Raw genomic sequence first — 22,090 nt, forward strand, 5'->3', positions numbered from 1 at the left:
GAGCCCAAATGGTGCAGATTCACAGCGATGTGTTATAGACGTAATTGGAACGCGTACGCTGTCATGTGATCTTTGTTTACTTCCGCCCGAACCTCGTCTACACGTGTAGTGAAAGGTGAGTCCTGGTGTTTTTTTCCAAGGATCCTGGTATTTCTTCGAAGCTAGTTTCTTAGCATCTTTCTACAGTGTAAATAGAGAAAATATGTTCACAAAGACGAAACATAGCTAGCCTAGCTATCTCATTACTTCACACCAGACGTTTTAAGTTGTCTGGGGAAATCCCAGGTGTTCCTAATAACATTAATAATGGCCTGGGTCTTTTCCAGCTCTCCTGTAATTAATTATACATTTCACACTTGTACTTGTTGAATCAAACGCCACCTGAGCGCTGTCTGTCCCTTTATAAAGCGCCTTTTGAGCCTAGGCGTTATTTCTTTCCTCGGAGTTGTTTGATAGTTCTTCAGGAAGTTGCTCATTTCTGTCGTGTAACGCTAGTTAGCGACATTTAGTCAAGTGGGAAATATCAGTGATACCAAGTCTTATTATAATTATTTGACCAATTATTAGTGGAAGAATATACCTAAGAGTATCCGGAAGTAGAAAACTGTACCAATCTGGATCCAAGTTGTTTAAGAAGTTGGTTACAAAGAGCGAGAATCAAAGTTTCACTGATATCCGATTACCAGTTCAATTCTAAATAGGAAATCCCCACTGTCCTGTGGTAGCTAAATGCCATCTGATCTGATAGGTAATAAAACTTCTTGATTTGCTAACAAATAATATTTTATTGCTGTTTTTCCGCCATAAAATGTACATGCACTCCAAGGTCACGTCATCATTTACACCTTGCCAATACTGGGTTTGACCCCCCCTTTCCCCTCAGAATTGCCTTAATTCCTAAAGGTATATATTCAACCATAGCCTGGGAACCTTTCTTGGAGATTTTGGTCCATGTTGACATAAAATCACACATTTGCTGCAGATATACCAGCTGCGCGTCCATTATTTGAATTCCCTGTTCCATCAAATCCCAAAGGTGCTCAGCTGGATTTAAACCTGGTGACTGTGGAAGCTATTTCAAATCACTGCCATGTTAAATAAACCACTTTGAACTTTGTGGTATAGTGTGTTATCCTGGAAACAGCCATCAGAACATTCACACACTGTGATCACAAAGAAATGGACATGATCAGCAACAATAATCGGTTAGGCTGTTGCATTTAAGCAGTTCTCTGCTAGTATTAAGAGGTCCAAAGTGTGCCATAAAAATAGCTCCTACACCTTTATACCACCATCAGTCTGAACGGTTGGTACAGGGCAGAATGGATCCATGCTGTTTATGGCAAATCTTGACCCCACCATCTGAATGTCTCAGCAGAAATCAAAACACATTAGACCAGGCAACATATTTCCAGTGTTTTGTTGTCCAATTTTGGTGAGCCCAAGCACATCATAGCCTCATTATAGTTCTGCTGCTCGGTTTGAACATCAGCAGGTTGTTTTGATTGTCTCTACATACACTGACTTGCTGATATGGTAATGGCTTAGTATTATATTATATTATATTATAGTATATTATATTATATCATGTTTTATTCCGGCATAGTTGAAGCATCCACAATTTCGTTGTACGTGTACAATGACAATAAAGGACTATTCTGTTCTATTATTATGTGAATGCTGTGATGCATTCACACTATTGAGTTTTCTTTTCTTTTATTGAGTTTTCTTTCAGCACACATTAAAAGCTTTGTAGTTTTATTCACTAGTTTAACATAGAAGATGAGGAACATGGCTTGTAGGCACTGACTAATAATAAAACACCATCGTTTTTAATCAGCTTTATGTTCCTCGTGTGTTTCATCCTACTGTCAGTGTGTACCAAAGGCTATGGCTGACACCACCGAGATTAATAAACCCTTCAGCCCAGAGGAGACCCGGAGGATTGTGCATCATTTGCAGCAGCCCGCAGTTTTCCTGAACATGACCTGCGACTGGCCTGTTCTCCACTGGACAGCAGAGCATCTGTCAAGCTGTCTTGGTGACAGACTCATCCGATTCCGACTTGGGAGAAAAGAGAAGACACAAGGTAAGTAATTCAATGTGTTGAATGAATTTATCTGTAATTACTCACCTGGATTAAACATTCACAATGAAATTTATGTGACCAAAAAGATAAATTCAGTTCCCACAAGCACTCCTATCGGGCTTAAGCTGTTTTATTAGATATTGCATATTTATTAAGCTATAATGAAAACATTTTTTTAAAGGAAAACTCAGCTGTTGCTGCATTTAGCTGTTACAAATCTGGGGCTGTGTCGTTTTTTTCCTTTCTAATGATTTCAGATGCTGTAACTAAAATTCAGTTTTTGAACACAAAATGAAAGAAGACAAAATAAAAATACAAGACCTGTTAAAATACAAGATAGTGATGATCTATTTCTATTGAGCAATAACTGATCACAATAAACTGAGGTTTGTTTTAGTTCCTAGTATTGTGTGAGCTTATGCAAACTTGTATAGCATTTCAAACAATTTCCAATGAATGAAAATTTATATATTGACATAATCTAATGAAGGTTAGCCGGCTGTTTAACGATGTGATTTATAATGTCTCACAGATGAAAAACACACTGAGGGTCTTTGTTTTTGAGCATCTGCTGTATTTTGCCCTCAGTGTGGCTCTGAAACGGCTCCCGTAATGATTCTTTCTCTGATAAATGACAGAGAGTATGCCCTCTGATAAAAGCTGGCTAATTAGATTTCTAAATCATCTTTTTTTAATAGCTGCAACAGCTTACAGGTTGGGCATTTCTCATCATGCATTCTAAATGTCATCACTCAACCACAGACACACCTCGTTTATGGAAAAAAAAAAAAAAAGAAATAATAAATCATTACAACTTTGAAGTGGGTTAAAAAAATCATGTCTGAAAAGTGCTGTGGTTCTGGTAAATGAAACATTTAGCATGCTGACTGAGGAGTGTCTGGGATGTGACTCTTGGGGTTTTTTTTACCCATCAGGCGTAAAAGGCTGATTGGGTATTGAGTGGGTGGTGTTGACATGCAACTTTGTAAACACAATAACTCGAGACTGAGGGGACGTAGGATTTTCAAATTGATACCATAAATCCACCTACTAAAAATCTCTGACAACTTTGAATCTTGGTGGTCGAGTTTCTTTTTTTTTTTTTTCTTTTTTTTGTTTTTGTATTTTTTTTAATCTTTTGTTTGCGATAACCTGAGGAAACGTCACCTAGGATTTAAAAATTGATACAATAGGTGCAGGAGGATTACTGAGAGCTTGGGGATACCGCTGACAGCTGTCAGTATTTGGGCAGTTTTTGCAGTCTTACCTTGTGGGAAATTTGTCAGGACATTCACTCCTGGGAAGATTGCGGCATTGCGTTAACAGCAGCCAGCAGCCTGTCAAAAATCCTACTTTATGGAGGTGATTACACTCGATAATCATCAGTTAAGCTGCTGTTCTGTGGCTACATATCTACTTAAACCAAAGTTGGTCACTGGTAGTTTAGATCAGCTGAACCGTTTCACTAAAACTGTACAAAACCTTTAACTAAGTATTGTCTTGTCTGTGTTTATTGTTATTTTCTCAGCTCCGGCTCCTCTTTTTGAGACCCAGTGTTCCTACGTGGAGGCCAGTGTAGCTCAGTTTCTCAGCTGGACTCAGGGTCAGTCTGGAACAGACGTGGGGCCTTTTTCTGAATACTCCTACTCAGAGTATTGGGCTTATGCAGACTACAAATATATTGCCATGCTGTTTCAAGATCAGCCTTTCATGTTTGAGGTAACCATCCTGCTGCATGCATGTTGACATGTAACATAAGTTAAACAGTCCAGCTGAAATCTGGCATCAGTGTTTGCACAAGTTTACAAGTTTACTGCTAATCTTAATGATATCTGAGATATTTAATTGCCATTGAAACTAAAGGGCAGTGACAAAGACTTTTGGTCAGGTTATTTTATCAGGTTAAATATCCAAGAAAGCAAGATAAAAGCTAATTAAACTTACCTAAAATTTGAGGATTTAGTGCTTGAACACATATCGCAGGGATCCATTTTTCACTATATTGATTGCACTCCAAAAAATTCCTTATTTTAAGTGTTGGAGTATTTTAGTTAAATCATTTTTTCTAAGCATGTAGGCTGCTCAAATATTGAAAACACAACATTTGACCCCATGTATCTGGCTACCAGAACATTAAGAGAACCAGGAGTTGCTCCCAGGAAGTCACAGCATAATTTTTTTATTAGTCTGACTCAGAGCTTGCTTTCTAATATATCCCAACGGTGGTGGATGGGCTGTGTGTTCAGACAAGCCACTTAGTGTGAAGTGGGCATGTAGGGACACACTACACACATTCACAAAAAGTTTTCTTCCTTACCTTCAGTCCATTCCTTCCATTCCTTCTCAAACAGTACAGACACACTGACCAAATGTTATGTGTTGAACAAGAGAAGCACATGTCGAAGATTGCACGACCAAATGTTTGACATCATATACAGTCTAAGCATTATGCGTTTTATTTACAATAATAATAAAGGTTTAATTTAAAATGTTTCATACTATAAGCTTCTTATGCCTTTTGTAAGAAACTGAAATTAACAAGCGATTCAAATAAGCGAGTCAAAATAACTTTTTCATTCTATTCTTATATTGTTTTGACATTTTCAATTAAAATGTCAAGCTTTTGTGATGGCAGCTTTATACTAGCTGTTCTCATCATCTGGCCGGTAAAGACATAAAAGTGCCATCCTTTCTTGAGCCACTGCCGCAAATTTATTTCATTTTTATCTCGGTGATAAATTTTTATTGGGCATCCACCTCCAATTATTACCTCCTGACATTCATGCCTTTGAGACAGACAGACATGGGCTTTTTGCAGGATAAATGGTGCTGGCAAAAAGGCTGCCTGAAGGCTCGATTGACCAGACTGTCAAAGCTTACAGCTGCCTGCATGTGTGGTAATGACTTCATTATTCAGGATGCCGGTGTGATTGCTACACCTTTGTGTCCTGACGGCACATGATTGACAGACTAGTTTTCCTTGAAAGATGACAAATGCTGTTGCTTGGTTTCTCTACTCGGGGACCTCCATTGGTCACTTGTAATAGGCCCTGTCATTGTAGCTGATGAGGCTGGGTTACATCTGTGAGCCTATAGAAGAGTGGTGACAGTTCTCGTTTCCATGTCACGTTATTAAAGAAGGCACCAAAACCATAATCTGAAAATCGTAAACAGTCGTTTATACACACGGCATTTTGGATTGATACATGGCATTCGAATGTGTGTGTGTGTGTGTGTGTGTTGCAGCATGTAAAATGGTCCGAGTTTGGCTTTGAGGGGCGTAATGGGAGAGAGAGCACCTTATGGATCGGCACAGAGGGCGCCAACACGCCATGCCACCTGGACTCTTACGGCTGTAACCTTGTACTGCAGGTGCAAGGACGGTAAGATGAATCGCTACCTGTGTTGATGCTTCATGTGCTCCTCAGTAACCAGACGATAAGATAAATGCAAACATACGTACGACATGAGACTGGAAAAACAAAATTGGGTTATATGAAGTGGTTTAAATGGTACTTGAATGCTTTTCTTTTGATGCCGTGATAGCCTGAAGTGCCTTGTTATCAGCTAACAGGATCAAGCTGCATTCATAAACCCCATGATTGTTATGTGCACAGAGACCTGCTCATTACTGCTAAGTAAAGCAGGCATCAACAGCACTAAATGGCTGAGTGGTCTCAGGAATTGTTTATTGACAGGAATTGGCAGAGGTGAACAAATCTTTCAGTCAGAGTGGCCGTGCCTCCAACGTCCCATACAGACAAAAAAAACAAGCGTTTTGGTTTTTTGGGTTTTTGCGTCGGGTTTTTCAGCTGCTAGGTTACATATTTACATAACTGTGGTTATATACATACATATTTGTGTTCCAGTGCTTACAACTCTCAAGATTTATATATTCTAATAATAATTCTTCAATTTTAATAACACAAATTACACGTATGCAGTGAAACTTGATCGAGTTCTCCGCAAAGAGTGCAGTTTTTTAGTCTAATTGATGAAAGTCCCCTTTTTTTGTGTTTAAAAATCCTACATTTAAAAATGTGGATCTATTTTCTAATGGGCCTGTCTGAAATGGAACTCCTGTTTGTCATTGTTTCATTGTCTCTTACGTTTGACAGCGTTGCTTCAACTTGCATCCAAGGTTTTGATTATGTTGCAAAACAGAACAGGTTGGGTAAAACTAGGGTGTAAGTATGAGTAACTGTGAGTCATGCAAATAGTTTGGTATTCTGTACTGTGATGCTAGCCCGAAAAGTGTTGCAATGCGAGATAGACACACTGTCTGGGTCTATAGTCGAGTTTAACACCAGTCAAACATTTATTTTATCGACACATTTCTCGTTACAAAGAGACGAGCACGTTCATTTTCTAATTGGGTGACAGAAAAAGTTTGCAGTGAGAAGCACTCACTGTCAGGTGTGAAATAAAAAGTGACACTGTCCTGTCATACCTGTGCACTTAATGGGGAGAAGCTGCAGCTGAGCGGTGAGAAGTTTCAGGATTTCATAAAACCACGTCTGTGTTTCACCCCTCTGGTGGTTGTGGAAGTTTTCTGCCTGTTAAGCACTTAGGTCTTCTGCAACACTGGAGGTGCAGAGTACTTTAAATGCTGACACGGAGTGCGAGTTGTCCTCTGCCCTCTGAAAAAGAGTTGATTTGTCACAGAGCTTGCTAGAGAGGGTGGGAATGAAGACAGAGGGTGAGACGCTTTATGGGGTTCTGTGAGTCACGAAATATAAGGGAGCAGGTCTTCCTTATCTCGCTGCACTGTTCTTCCAGAGAGCAACGGCTATATCTCACCACTTGTAATTGGGTCTTGAGTTCTTTTATTTGGTATTGATCTCTAATGGAATGAAATCCAGCTCGAGCGGTCCTTTGACACCGCTGATCTTTCAAAAATAAAATAGTGTTGATTGATTTCATGACATTTGTGTGAATGGTGGGTCATAGTACCGGAAAACAATCATGGGAGTGGAGTACTTTTAAAAAAAATGAATGTAGTTTAATGTTCATGTTAGAGAAAATAGAGTTGTTTCACAGCGATGGATTTGTAGCTGGTCGTGTCAGCTTTTGTTGTCTCCCAGAATAAGACGGGTTTTAAAGCTCTCTTTAATTAACAGACATTGGATATCTGGATCTTTACAGCAATATCGTTTTATTTTTTTATTATTGTTCACTGTAGCGCAAAGTAAACGATATGAAGTATTTCTTCCTCTTTTAATGATTAGCATTTTTTGTGCTAAATTTACAGTATATCAATGTTAATATCTGTTAGCACTTTTTAATATTGATGATTTTTTATCAGTGTTTTATTTGCAAGCTCGATTTACAGCTTAAAAGGTCATCGATTAACACCGCATGAGTCACCAGACAAAAGAGTTCATTTCTAGCATTAATCTTTTAATCTAAAGTCATATTTAGCTTTTCTGTTGATGTGTCCTATATGCAGGAAGCGCTGGCACCTCTTTCCCCCGGAGGATACAGCTAAGCTTTACCCAACTAGAATCCCCTACGAAGAGTCAAGTGTCTTCAGCCAGGTGGCTGTTCTTCATCCTGACCTGAGGAGATTCCCTGCCTTCCACGGTGCCAGTGAACACATCGTCACTCTACAGCCAGGACAGGTCAGGAATTCTGATGACATCATGTCTACAGAGATCTCAGACCAATATTTTTCTATATTTTCTTTTTTTGTAAAGTAATCAATAAAGTAAATGAGCAATAATCATCAGTGTTAGCCCTGAGAGAGCGCTTTCCAGATGCTTATAAACAAAATTAATAAGAAATTAATAAGAATACAAAAGTACTGTTTAGCCCTAGTCTCTATAATTTATACCTAACTGTGAGCTGACACCTCTTTGTTTGGATTAAATCAGTTGCATTTTCTTCAGACTATAGAAAAACCACAGTGATTTAGTAAAGCCTGAAGTTATGCAATGCTGTGGCTTTACATTTATATGATGAAGTGCTTGTGACACAGAAGCAGTAACCATAAAATATAACTTTATTGGTCCTTAAGCAGTGAACATGTGAAAGTAGACTGAACAGTGAGATTTATTTGTCTTGGTGTCCTTCATAAAAGCTTGAAGCTAGGCGACAGTCGTGACTTGTGTCCCAATTAAAGTCAGGCATCTACAGTTACACTGGATCACCTTCAACACACTGTTGTTCCTATAGTGATGAAAGCGAAGGTTAAGCAGCGCTATCACTCTTGATCTAACTGGGTCAAGTCCAGGCCAATAGGCCTGATAAATCAGTCAGGTTTATGTCATGTGCTCAGCCAAAGATACGACCGAGGTTTTGTGGAATCCAGATTTGGTTTTCATGATGGTAATTTTAACACTTGTCCTCCTTTGATTATAAATAATTGTGAAGGTGCTCCTGCATGAAGGTCATCCTTTTTCACCTTGTTTCAGAAAAAGAAACGGTCACTATGGACACAGAGCAATTATCCAGTTGTCTGTTTTCACTATCTGTTTGTTCTGGAGCTCACACAGCTTATTAAATACCCTCCTACAAAAAAACAAGCTGTCGGCTTAGTTGTGATTTGATTTATAGGTCAGGGTCAGAGCTCACCCTTGTGTTTTATTGTTTAATAGTGAAATAAATTGCAACAGTGCGGCACGGTGGCGTGGTGGATAACACTGTTGCTTCGTGGCAAGAAAGTCCTGAGGTCAACTCCACCACGTTGTTTCTGTGTGGAGTTTGCATGTTCTCCCCATGTTTGCGTGGTCTTGGTACTCCGGCTTCCTCCCACAGTCCAAAGACAGTTTTAATCGATTCTAAATTGCCCACTGTGTTAGCCCTGCGATGGACGGACGACCTGTCCAGGGTGTACCCCGCCTCTCGCCCTATGACAGCTGGGATATTTTAATAACCTTGACCTCTTCCAGTCAGTGTTGCAGCAAGCTTTGGCCTGACCTTTTATATACAGCTGACAGCTCTGAGTTTATGTGTTCAAAGAAAACCTAGAAATGCTTCAACTGTTGAGACAGAATGAATACTTTGAGTATCTACCACAGTCTCCTCAAAGATGGCCCCACCTCTGCAAATCAGATTAAAAGACGGCTCATTTCTCTTCTCCTGTCAGGCAGCAGGCCACAGACGAATCAAGACTGCTGTGGAGGCCGGGGAATCAATAAGCATTCTTTCTTTTTCTTTAACACACCCGTTGTATGAATGGATGAACGATTAACAGCAGAGGGGGAAAGGTTTATGCTGCCATCTAGCGGATATGTGCAGTCGTGTATTTCCTAGTATTTAGGAAGATGAAAGAAAAAGAGTGGGAGCTGTCATTGACCTTGCCATTACTGATAAGTTTGTGAAGACTTTATCTTCTTTGCACAGGTGCTCTATGTCCCCAGGCACTGGTGGCATTATGTAGAGTCAGTGGATCCTATCACCGTCAGTGTCAACTCCTGGATTGAGCTGGTAAGCAGCATCATGTCTCTTTCATCCTGAGCTCACCAAAAACGCCCCAAAATGACACAATATCATATATATTCCAAACATTTCAGAGTAGATGGCAAGTTATTATCCCGAACATGTTGATTCATGTTGTATTAAGTCCTCTGAGATTAAGGCTCCTCTCATTCTTGAGTAATGAACAGGACCAGCAGTAAAGTGTTTCCTGTCATTATGATGAGTGTATGTATATGAAGGGGCATGAAAAAAGGCTCCCTGGTGCAAGACAAATGTTTATTCGGAGGTTTGCCCCACTCTAGTTGTTTTCTGCCAAGGTCACAGACACCACAAACTATTTCTTCTTATCATTGATGGTAACCATCTTGATCATGTGTGTTCTTTCTCGGCTCTCTGCTTCTACACAGGAAGTGGATGACGTCGCCAGAGTTGGTGAGGCTGTGACTAAGACGGTTGTCTGTGCCATTAAAAGTGCTCGAAGCGATGACAACACTGACAGCTGGCTCAACCCCACTGAGGTAACGAGTAATTACTCTTTGATATCAATTACTGTGTCAGTTTAAAAGCCGTCTTCTTACACCTACTTCTTGCTTGTGTCTGTCAGGATCATATTCTGATCTAGTGCAAAGAAATGCAGGTTTTTGTTGCTTTTTCACAAAATGAAAATGAAACGCTTCACTGCTTCATTCTCTGTTCTTTGTTGCTGTGTAGGGAATTATTTAGAGAGCGATACTGTGTGTCAAAGGGCAAAATAGGAATCCAAATTTGGGTGCGCCTCAGTGGGTCCCTTTTATCCGCGATGATTTTATAGCTGTTGACCTTCAATTGAACTACAGGCAGATGATGATAAAACCTGAGCCTTTGTCTTCCACAGTGAGATGTTCTCTTATCTCTCTTTAGCTTTGGGGGGTGGGGGGTTTGCTGACCTGCTTTGTTTCCAATTGCCCCCTTAGAAGGAAGGGTCACTGCAAATCAATATAGAATCACTCTCAGTAATGATCTTCATCCTGTGATAAAATGCTATCATTCTGAGGGCACTAGTTTCTTCCAGGATGACACTGCATGCAGTTAAAGGGAACAAAAGCCAGATTAATAGTTTGAATATGAAATTTGATTAGAATTAAATGATAACCAGGCTGATTCAACACATCTCAACCTAGTTGAAAGCCAATGAGATTTTTTGGAATAGCACCCTCCATCAAATAACCAGATGACAGAATATCTACCTTACAGCCTTCGAGTAGAGTCTCACATACTTGCCTTGAAGTTCTTATTAAGGCATTTCATGGCTTTATTTAATTTTAGAATAGAATAGAATTCAACTTTATTGTCATTGCACATGCACAGGTACAGGGCAACGAAATGCAGTTTGCATCCATCCAGAAGTGCTTTAGTGATATAGATATATTACAATATATATTAGCAATAATATAGATATGTGAGTATATTACAGAAATGGGTCTATTATGGTATGTTATAATGTACACGGTATGAAGTATGTTGTGAATATTCTATAACTATAAGTATGTACAGGCTGTAGTGAGTACAAGCTATGTACAGGCTATGAACAGGATATAAATATGAAAAACTATACAGAATATGAAATAAATAACTTTACAGAATCTGAGATATACAGCTATATGAATTTTCCACTCATCCATATATGTGTCCATCTTCTTCCGCTTATCCGGGGCCGGGTCGCGGGGGCAGCAGCCTAAGTAGAGAAGCCCAGACCTCCCTCTCCACAACCACCTCCTCCAGCTTGTCCGGGGGAGCACCAAGGCGTTCCCAGACCACCCAAGAGATATAATTTCTCCAGTGTGTCCTGGGTCTGCCCCGGGGCCTTCTCCCGGTGGGACATGACTGGAACACCTCACCCAGGAGGCATCCTTGTCAGATACCTGAACCACCTCAGCTGGCTCCTTTCGATGTGGAGGAGCAGCGGCTCTACTCTGAGCCCCTCCCGGATGGCTGAACTTCTCACCCTATCTCTAAGGGAGAGGTCAGCCACCCTTCGAAACTCACCTCTGCCGCTTGTATTCGCGATGTCGTTCTTTCGGTCACTACCCACAGCTCATGACCATAGGTGAGGGTAGGGGCGTAGGAAAACCGATAAATTGAGAGTTTAGCTTTTATACTCAGCCGTCTCTTCACCCCAACACACTGATACAGCAGTGATGCGGTGTGTATTAACACAATGCCGAGGATGAATGACAGGATCTGAGAGTGAGATGAGACGTAACTGTTGACTGACTTTCCATCAGTCCGGGAAGGACTATAAGGTAATTTCCACACACTGTGAAGTCCACTCTGCACTGACAGATTATCTACAAGTAGAAAACATTTAAGACAGCTGCCAGTCTGTCCAGGAGTGGACGTCCCAGCAAATTCACCCGAAGGTCATATTGTGCAATTCTCAGAAACGGCAATAAGCCCAGGAGCTCCATCTCAGACTACACGGGCCTCAGTTAGCAAGTTAAATGTTAAAGTTCCTGATGGTGCAATTTGGAAAAGACTGAACAAGTACGGCTTTTTTGAGAGTGTTGCCAGAAGGAAGACTCTTCTCTCCATCTGCAAAAGAAAAGAATCACGATCGAGTCAAAGTCCAGACCTCAACCCAATTGAAATGCTGCGGTGGGACCTTTAGAGAGCTATGCATAGAAAAAATGCCCACAGTCCTCAATGAACTGGAGCAACATTGTAAAGAGGAGTGGGCCAAGATTCCTCAAATTCCTCCATTTTTCTGTTTTGACTTTTGGTGAGAGAGAGACCAAAAAAGTCATACAGAAAATGATTACTTCAAACTATTGCTGCTAAAAGTGGGTGTAGAAGCTACTGCATCCTGGAGTGTTCTCAGTATTTACCTAATTTTATGATCTGATAATAACTAGTTAATATTTTATTATGCCCTGATATGTAAGACCATAGAATTAGGTGTACTTTGTTTTTACCATGACTGTATCCTGGCCAGTGTTGTGATAATGACGTTGTCAGAACCTGTAGAGAGTCAAGCATATAGTGAAGCTATAGCTGCGCACAAAACCTCCTGGAAAATCAAAGATTTTCATTTTTGAATTCAGACGGAGGCAGGTTAGCTGTTTCCCAGGGTTCAATACTCTGCTAAGCTAAGCTTTTGCTGGCTTATAGCTTTATGTGGTACAGACGTGAGAGGGATGTCAGACTTCTCAAACAAAGGACATTTACACTTTGTCTCAGAACATTTATTGAATAGCAAATGATTACAGATGAAGTTCTTCCAGTCCTTGATTAAGTAATGAAAGCACCCTGGAGACCGTATGTTTATCTTTGGTGAAGTATGAGAAGTCCTTCTTTGTATTGCATTAGTGATTTGAAGTGTAAGTGACTTCTGCATGAATGTATCCAGGCCTCCACGAACTTGCTGAGACACTGGTTTGACTTTGTTAGATTACTAACCAATTGTCCCCCCACACCTTATTTCTCTGCTTATCAGTAGGTTCAGCCAGGCAGCTTGTCCCACTTACAGACTATATTCATGTCACTTACTGTGTGTCATTTTCTATGCAGATACAGTATGAGCTGCAGTGTTATAATGTAAGGAGAGCTGAAAGCCTCAGTTGCATAAGTTCATAGGCATTGATCCTAAACCCCTGTTAAAGTAGCTTCTCAGAGCTGCTATGAAATGATTTATTGTGATATTCTAAAAGAGTCTTTTTTTTTTTTCACAGTTGTCCTTTTAGAGACGGCTATAAAAGTTGTAATAAGAGTTGTGAAGGACGTCTCTACTTTAAACACATAAGGTAGTTATGCTTACATAACTTCAGGACCAATTACGCAGTATTTTTAGTCTAGTTCAACTGTTTGCACACCCAGTTAGTTTCATATCGTTATCAAAATAGACTATGATAACATTCTCCCTGATGACCTTTCATGGACTTTGAAACTGACTTTGAAGGATTAAAAACAAACAGCGGGGTAGCAGTGATCTGTACGGGGGATAATTACGATGCTGTGATGGATTGATTCTGAGTACTTGTGCTTGAAGTCAGGTAGAGCAGTTCAGCTGAAGTCTTTCTTGTGGCAACAAAAGTAGAGCTTCAGGTAACCTTTTTTTAAAAAGCGCTTTTTGCATATTGATTAGCCAAGAAAGGATATAGCCCACCTACAAGGAGAGTCACAGATGCCTTCACTGTGCCAGTTTAAACCTATATTTCCATTTTCCAGAAACGGTGGAACAAAACTGTATTATATATTAATGTGCACAAATTTAGACTAAAAAAAGGAAGACCTAGGTGAAGAAATGCCTCTTGTGTGGGAAAAGTCATGGTTCTTTGAGGAGCTCCCACCACATTTGTGTTGCATCTGATTTCCAGGAAAGGGGGTTAATTGCCTGTTAATGTTCTTTTAATGCTTTAGGCCAGGTAGAATTCCTGGAGGCAGGTTTAGTGAAAATTATACAGATTCTTCTTCATAAGGCTTTAAATGATAAATGCTAATTCCTTTGTAGATATGGAGATTACAGTGGCTGTAGTGGGCCATGGGGTTCCAGTCAGTTGCTGCCATTTAGTTGGTCTAATCTTGCAGAAATGGCTTTGGTGTGAGCTGTAATGCATGTGGTTCGATTGCCAGGCCTCCTTGGCCTCACACTTCCCTGACCCTTTGTCTTGAAGGAGAGCTGATGTGTGGCACTCGGCCTGATTGATCAAAGGCATCCTGGAGTCAGTTGTCTCCTCTTTGTTTGTGTTGGTTGCATGTCCAGTGTGGCTGGTTTGTTCCTACAGAAGTAAAGAAGTAGAAGTGCACTCTGAGAAATGTAGTGGGAAGACTGCTCTCTAGGTTCTGCCTGGTAGATTTTGTATAATCTTGCTGAGTTGCAAACAAACGGCACCGAAAAACAACACAATTACTTCCCAGCACATTAATAAAAATCTATGTACAAAGGTTTCCCCAAAATGTATAAGCAAATTAACCGCCTCTGCAAGATGGGCTTTTTCTGGAAATATACAACGTATTAAACATATTAAACAAACTCTAAAGCCTCTGTGAGTTGAATATTAATTTAAGTACAGCTTCTTGTAAATGATTCTAATGGCAGTTCTTGTTTGGAGAACCTTGTAAGCATTAAAGGGATTTATAATGCACTTTTATTAGACCATCTAAGTGTCATTCCAGGCATGCATTGATTTTATTTATTTTTTCTTTATTGCTTTGCCTGAATCTGTTTAGCAGATTGCGCTCAATTAAAATTCAGGCAGTTCATTTTGTAATCTTAAAGGCTGTACACACTGTTTATCTCTTGGCAGCTGTCTCCAGCTTTCTCTCCGTTTTTGTTTTGTTTTTATAGGAAGAAGTAACATCCCATAATGAAAATATGCAGTATCTGAACCTGGCGGCAAGAGCTTGGGCTCAGAAACAAAGGAGTTCCTGCCACAGCAAACTGAGCCCAGAGTTGCGAGACACCTGTCGAGTCAAGCGGGACTCGGGTGGGCAAATCAAGAAAAATAGTGATCGGGTTAGGAATTGTGCACCCTTCAGTATTCCCTACGGACCACATCTCATCTCTGTACGCTGTCAGCAAGAACTGAGGAGGACGACCCCCGAAGATGTAGAGGTCAACTCTTCCAGCAACGGTGCAGTCAGATCTCAAGAGGACTGCGCTGTCAGCTCCGATCCAGCACAGACAACCAAGTTTGCAGCTGCTGTCAGACTCGATCAGAGAACACATGGATGTAACGCTGGTTCAACTCGGTGTAGAGAATGTGACTGTGCAGATGGGACATCAAAGAACCTGTCAGAGGATTATAAGGCATCAACGCATACAACAATAACCACTAACGACTTGTTAGACTGCCTGGTGCATCCAGACATCATCACCCGTATCACTGAGCTGCTTCTAGAAAAGCATACAGGAAGTGACACGACCACCTGATCATCCTAGTTTTGATATTCACTTATCAGGTGCAACATGAACATGGGGTTTGTTGTGAGCCATGATTATTATTATTTATTTATTTTACCCAGAAATTGGCCCTCCAAGCTACGAGTCATGTTTTGGCATCATTAAGTAAGAGGCCCGACTTTTATTTCTTCTCTCATTTGTCACTCTTGACCTTCTTGGCGTGAACCACAGATGCAGGAAATCGCAGCCAAAAGTCATTCTAGTGCTGCAAGTGACAGTCTAACATATCCTTGTTTTGTTTTCCTGCACATGCTGATCCTTTTTGGTTCTTCCAAACTAGGAAAAATGGCCACTGGAATCAATTTAGTATGTTAAACAACCAAATAATTCAAGATAATATTCCAGGGATACAAACATTGTGCAGAAAACAATGTATCACAATGTCAGTTAGTAAGGGGGGAATCATCATTGAGCAGCCACAAAGGACTCCTTGTAATAGTTTTGTGATTGATGAAAGCTGTGTAAGAAGTGATAAATGAAATGTTTGAATAGTCTGCTGTATGTGTGCGGATAATAAATGTAATATACCCACTTTGCCTAATTGAATTCCCTGTACTTGGTTTGTCCTATGGGGGGGACATTTTACACATCTAAACTTGGTCAAAGAGTTTTTGTCAAAATTGTTGCAGTTATGATAAACGGGAGTAAACGATTGACAAGAATACAAGTTTTAATCTGCATTAAAACTTCAAACATCACAAAACAAGTTTATTTACAGAACTTTAGAGGAAAAATCAAAGTTATACTTTTCCCTGAATAAAAAACATCACATATTGTCAAAAAACAAACCACAGGCAAAAAACATCAGTTTCTGCAGGTTTGAAAAAATCACACATACAGCACTTTGCATCATACTTCTTTTTGTTTTTTAACAGCACACTTGTTGATTTGCAAAGATGGCTCTGTGATGATGACGTGTCCCAATGAGCAGCATGAACAGTAGCAAGAAATTCTTTCATAATTTTTACTTTTTTTTTCATATCTGTGATTTTTCTGCCTGTTCTCAAACAGTAAAAGAAATCATTATGTATGCAAAAACAAAGCTGGATGTTTCTGCACAATTTTAAACTTCAACGTCAGCAAAGCAGAAACCTTTACAGGGAAATCATTCACAGGTGGATACAAGGACTACAATTGGTACAAATGAATGCAAAAAAGGCTTCTTCTTTTTTTTTCAGGTGACATAAATAAGACTTTTTGAATGAATAAAAGTGGACTTTTTCAATAGATTACTTGTTCAGCTCCTGTATGGATCCCTTACGCTCCTCACTGCTTTCTGACCAAGACCCTCAGAAAGCTTTCCTTTCACAGCTGCTTAGATTGTCTCCTATTTAGAAGGTTACTTGTTCGCTCCCCAGCTCCTGCAGCTGTTGACGTGCCTGTGGGCAAGATGCTGAACCCCAGGTACCCCTGATGAATCCGTCTAGGTTTGCATGTGTACGTTAAAACTGTGTCTGTGGTTGCAAAGGGAGCCAATCCAAGAACAAAAGAGGATTCAAGCATCGAATATATGAAAGTCATTCAATCAATGTTAAAAGTCTAAACCTAACTATGTGTGAGTAAAAGGGGAAAACCATTAGCGCTACATGTGACACGTGTCAATACAATCCTTCTGTTTTCCCTTGTATAGACTTCTGAAGCAGTTATGAGTTACAGTCAAAAGCTGATAAATCAGGACTGAAATCTACCCAGTGGTTGAGGTTCTGTAATGAAACAGCTGCTTTCTAAGATCCAAACAACCAGACTGGAACTTTTTTAAAATTCAAGTGGCTAATGTGACTTTTTTTGTTTCTTCAAAAAAAAAAAAAAACAGCTCTAGAGGGACAAACTTGTAAATTTGTGTACTTGTATCCACGACTACTGGCTGCACTACATGCAGACCCTTGAAACCTGTTTGAGAAACTCCGTTTTGTTTAGTTGTTCAGGTACAAACAGGCAGAAAAACCCTTGTAATTAGAGATCATATCACATCAGACGTTTAGTGATGATGAGCTTTGTTTTCTGGAAATCAAACATCATTGTGATAAAGGCACACAAAGCGAACTGGATGCTTTCTGTCCAATATTTGCACAGCTTGTGATTATCATGAACAGCATTCTGACATGGGGTTAATATGCAACAAATATATACAGTGTAGTATTAACATGCTTTAATAACACTATTGATCATTTTGCAGAAATGACTATTTTGTCTTCCTCGAACATTATTTCATATTTTAAGTTTGATTCAGGAAGTCCTTTCCTTGTAAGGTTATAAAGTTTGAAACGGGAGTTTTTCACAACATATGTTAAATGATGTCACGAGTCCTACACTTTAAAACCACAAGAAATCTCCAACAATCACATCTTAGAGTTTCATTTTCACTAAAATAATACCTTTATAAAGCACAAAGCAACCAAACGTATAATGAGGTGTGACTAATGTCGCGGTATTACATTTTGGTGCTCTTCCCCGTTTTGTTCAGTTCTATCTCGTTGTTTTTCTTCTTGAAGTCACTGTCGTCTTCCTCCCTCACTGAGTTTTCCAGGTAAAGCTTCTCCATTTCTTCGGGGTCAACGTAGGTGTAGAAGTGGGCCATGACGGAGAAGATGATGCAGACGCCCAACAGCAGGCAGGCAAACAGCAAGAACTCTATCCACTGAGATAACAGAGACAGTTTAGTGTTCGCTGCACGCGCTCGCGACCGATTCAGTTCATTTGTTGCTCACCAAGACACAGAACCGTTTAGTTGCTGATGTACGTTTTATTTAAGCTGGCGATTTTTGGTACACACATTGTGGGATAAAAGAGGTGAGAAACACGCTCCAGTGGATTATAAGATACCCCAAAAAACATCTTTTTTTAGTTCATCCTTATCTCTTCATTAAACCTTGTTACAGTGCACAGGTAGCTTTGGTTTATTTCTACTTTATGATACATTGCAATAATGAAACTTTTGTACAAAGCACTTCTAATCTTTCTTTTTGTCCATTAGAGTCTGTTTTTTTGGCTTTTATTATATTTCTGTTACTTTAAAGCGTTTCAGTGTTTTTATCTCTTAAGTATATTGCTTTATCACATCATCTATTAGGCCGGTGTGCGATGCAGCTTTCTTTCATTCAACAGACACAACAAATTTTGTTCTATGCGTCTCACTGAATTACAATAACGATCCTTACCAGTTATTAACACGTTAAGATGTAATTTTCAGTAGTTAGGGTTTATACACTCTCCGGCCACTTTATTAGGTGCATGTTGCCGGTTGCAGCTGAGTTGCTATAATTAGCTGATTAGATGCTCGATTACTGAGTAGTTGAACCAAATGAAGTGGCCGGTGATTAAAAACCTTTCTTTCTTTTTTGTGTAAGAGTTTAAATGTTTCCCACAATGCCCTTCAAGAGTCATACCTGTTCCAGTCCTGCCCCTTCTGCCACAATCAGCACTATCACATTGCCAAATGCCACCGTGAGCAGCCAGCCAGCCTGCAGCACTGACTTCATGTTGGCTGGAGCCTGGGGGTAAGAGAGATGCAGGGTTAAAGAAATAAAGACAGCTGGCAGCCCTGGGACTGTACACATATTTCATTGATTCGTGAAGTAGGAATTTGACATCTTAATAATATGACAGAAACAGATCTGGAGGGGAAATCACTTCCTTGGGCAACGTTCAGTGGATTAAAATTTTAATAGTAAACGCACTGTTTTCTAAGTATTTCTACAGAAAATTCCAATTTCATGGGATCTTTAATAAACAGCTCTTCTAAAAACCTGTGTCTTGTTTATCAGTCTTTAATGTCACAGGTTGCTCTGAAACGCAGCATTCCTCTGACACAGCGAGCTAGTGGATGTCAGCTTTATGGCCATTACATTGGAATAAAAAGGTAGCTAAATGCTTTACATCATCATACTCTGCTTCAGTAAGAATTTCTATTCAAATTGCTTAACAAATTTTATTAGCCCACCTGTCATGAAACCACAAATATTTCCAAAATCGGTCAAAAACATTGGTTTAAAAAACCTTTTTCAACTGAATTCACATTTTTATACCCCTACCTTTTTTGCGCTACGGGCCGGTTTATGCCCAACAATATTTTCACGGACCGGCCTTTAAGGTGTCGCAGATAAATACAACAAAATAAAACTAGTACCGGTACCAAAAAAGAAGATTTATTCATAACACACGTGAAACAACCCAGAAAAACCAAGCAAACGACAAAAACGATAACAAAATAACGCTAAAAACCGATAAAAACCCTGAAAACCATACATTTCACACCCGAACCTCAACTCTCACGGCCTGGTACCAAACGACTCACGGACCAGTACTGGGCTAATACATCTAAGTGCTACAGTTTAAAGCTAAGTATAAGTATAAAGCTTCCTGTGTTTGCTAATATGGACAAAAGTGTTGTAAGACAATTTTCCCTTTTTTCCAACCAGATGTATTCCAGTTTGGAGAATTTTCCTGGTTGGAAGCTACTGTCCTTGAAAACCTTTTTCTTTGAAGCCAAAAAGCTTTCAGTGTTTAATATTCCAAACAAAGATTTTCAGTGGAACATTAAGAGTACAGGTAATCCTGATAGGTAGCGTGTATCACTTCACCTGTGAGTAGGAGAACTCCAGGCCAGTGATGGAGAACATGACCTCTCCAGCAGTGATGAGGATGTACTGTGGGATCTGATAGGCAATGTGCACATTGTTGGCTTTCACATCCTCGATCTTGTGAGGCACAATTTTACCCGCCTCCTGAGAAGGGACACAGAAGGGCTGTAAAACTGCTATGATCTGTGATGACTAAATGAAGTTGTTAGAAAGCATCCTGACCTCTGTGAGAATGACAGTGTAACACGCGCCAAAGTCCAGCAGGCCCAGGTTAAGTTTAGAGGTCTTTCCTGAGTTTGAAATGCAGGTGACATCAGTGTATCTGTCCAGAGGGCAGAAGAGGTACGTGAATTAGAGGAAAAAAATCAAACAGCATGATTTAACTAACAAGATATACGTTGATATTAACACTGTTTGTTGCTTTAAACAAAACAAAAAAAAATCACAGCTTCAACATTATGATCTCTTTGGACATGGAATTATGAAAAAAGTGATGTCTCTTGTTTTAGCTTTTTTGTGAGGTTGGGAAAAGCTTAGCAGATATTTGGCATTAGGGCTTTTCCTTCCAGTTTTGACCACCACTTCCCAAAAGTCCAACTTACTCGCCCCGCTGCACGGTCTTGTTATGAGTCACATTGTACCCGGAGGACATGTAGAAATTATTATCTCCCACCGTTACGTTTAAGGCCTCCGGCTGTGTGTTGAGGAACCTGTTAAATATGAACCAGGAGAACTCGTGAGCAAACCTCATTATTCCAGGTTGACCTATATTTTAAAGCAGCAGGGGAACAAGCAGATTCAGATGCTTTACAGCTTAAGCACAAAAGCTTAGCAACAGCCTCGAGGTAAAAAAAGGTTTTACCTCAATAATGGATTCCCTTCTTCGTTTTTTGTTATGTGATCTTCTACCTGAAAGATTAAAAAACATCAACACCTGCTATTTGTAATTTATGCCATATTTTCAATTTAGACTCAAGGGAATTCTTTAGAAACTTGTATAAATATTAATGGAGATTAGCGTTCATAGAGAGTCTGTGTAATCCTTCAGCTTCTTACAGCTGATTTAGACTTCTGTGGTGAATCTTTGTAGAGCCAACGACCTAACCACTGAGTGCTGGTGCATTATGTGTTCATTGGCTTGTGGTTGTGGCAGCCATGATGGAAACAAATCCTGGGTCGCTCTTTTTGCTTTTGTTTTTATTCAAACATATTCCACTTCTTTGTAAATTTTCGCTTGAGAATTTCAAGTTTTTGCAATCTCCAGGAATTTGCGGACATCTGTGATTCCTTACACTTAGGCTATTAATAATATAATTCCTTATTCTGACGTTAATGTGATTATTATTGGCATGCAGATTCACCCCCCCCCCCCCCCCCCAGACTCAATAAAAGTTTCTACCCACAGGCTGTCAAAGATGCCCTACCTCCACCTTAATTGAAGGTTAACTGTGCTGTTAACATTTCCACTGTGTTTATAAACCATATTTATTATAATGCAACCATCTTACTCAATTTGCACTACCTCTTTAACTTATTCTAATGGAATTTTAATAAATAAAATATGAATTTTAATATAAAAATCTACCTAGCCTAACTGTCTATCATTGTTCTTGTAAAAGTGACAATAAAGATTTATTCTGTTCTGCGTAGGTTTTTAGAATGATCTGTGGTTATGATGTACCTATGGTGCCGATGTATTAATCTCCTGTTACCAAGTCTCACAATAAAACAGCTTAATCTGAATTTCTGCATTTGTATTTTTGCCTTTCTTTACTAACTGACCTCAGTGTGAACCAGGTGCACCAAACTGCTAAGTGGACTTGTCTGCTTAGTGTGTTTATTGTGATCGAGCAGACACATCTAACTCCACAACCACAAGATGATGGCAACTCTGGGGTTTCTCTTCCACAAGGAGATTTCATTTAAATGGATCATTTCTCTCTGACTCTTCCTCTTCTGTTGCACCTGAACCAGCTGACCGACAGCTGATATTATAGCACGTATGGAAATGCATAAATGTCTATGTGTTCGCCAGTTCCCTGAAATGTCCAGTTAAATATTTCA

At 39.7% G+C, this 22,090-nt stretch overlaps 2 protein-coding genes across 2 annotated transcripts in view; one reads left to right on the forward strand and one right to left on the reverse strand.

Moving 5' to 3' along the window:
* hspbap1 (hspb associated protein 1) lies at positions 1 to 17,240 on the forward strand. Its single transcript, XM_040034796.1, has 8 exons — positions 1 to 115; positions 1,876 to 2,089; positions 3,618 to 3,808; positions 5,336 to 5,472; positions 7,539 to 7,710; positions 9,434 to 9,517; positions 9,916 to 10,026; positions 14,832 to 17,240. The coding sequence occupies exons 2-8, from the start codon at positions 1,891 to 1,893 to the stop codon at positions 15,414 to 15,416; spliced, it is 1,479 nt and encodes a 492-aa protein (XP_039890730.1). The 5' UTR covers positions 1 to 115; positions 1,876 to 1,890; the 3' UTR covers positions 15,417 to 17,240.
* slc15a2 (solute carrier family 15 member 2) overlaps positions 16,346 to 22,090 on the reverse strand; it is a 21,731-nt gene continuing 15,986 nt past the window's right edge. Inside the window, exons 18-23 of the mRNA XM_040034795.1 lie at positions 20,889 to 20,935; positions 20,629 to 20,736; positions 20,249 to 20,348; positions 20,027 to 20,170; positions 18,833 to 18,937; positions 16,346 to 18,084 (exon numbers count right to left, since the gene is read on the reverse strand). Coding sequence (XP_039890729.1) covers positions 17,878 to 18,084; positions 18,833 to 18,937; positions 20,027 to 20,170; positions 20,249 to 20,348; positions 20,629 to 20,736; positions 20,889 to 20,935 — 711 coding nt within the window. The 3' untranslated portion in view covers positions 16,346 to 17,877. The remainder of the gene's footprint in view (positions 18,085 to 18,832; positions 18,938 to 20,026; positions 20,171 to 20,248; positions 20,349 to 20,628; positions 20,737 to 20,888; positions 20,936 to 22,090) is intronic.

Source organism: Simochromis diagramma, unplaced genomic scaffold (assembly GCF_900408965.1).
Source record: "Simochromis diagramma unplaced genomic scaffold, fSimDia1.1 OVJJ01000091.1, whole genome shotgun sequence".
Lineage (NCBI taxonomy): Eukaryota > Metazoa > Chordata > Actinopteri > Cichliformes > Cichlidae > Simochromis > Simochromis diagramma.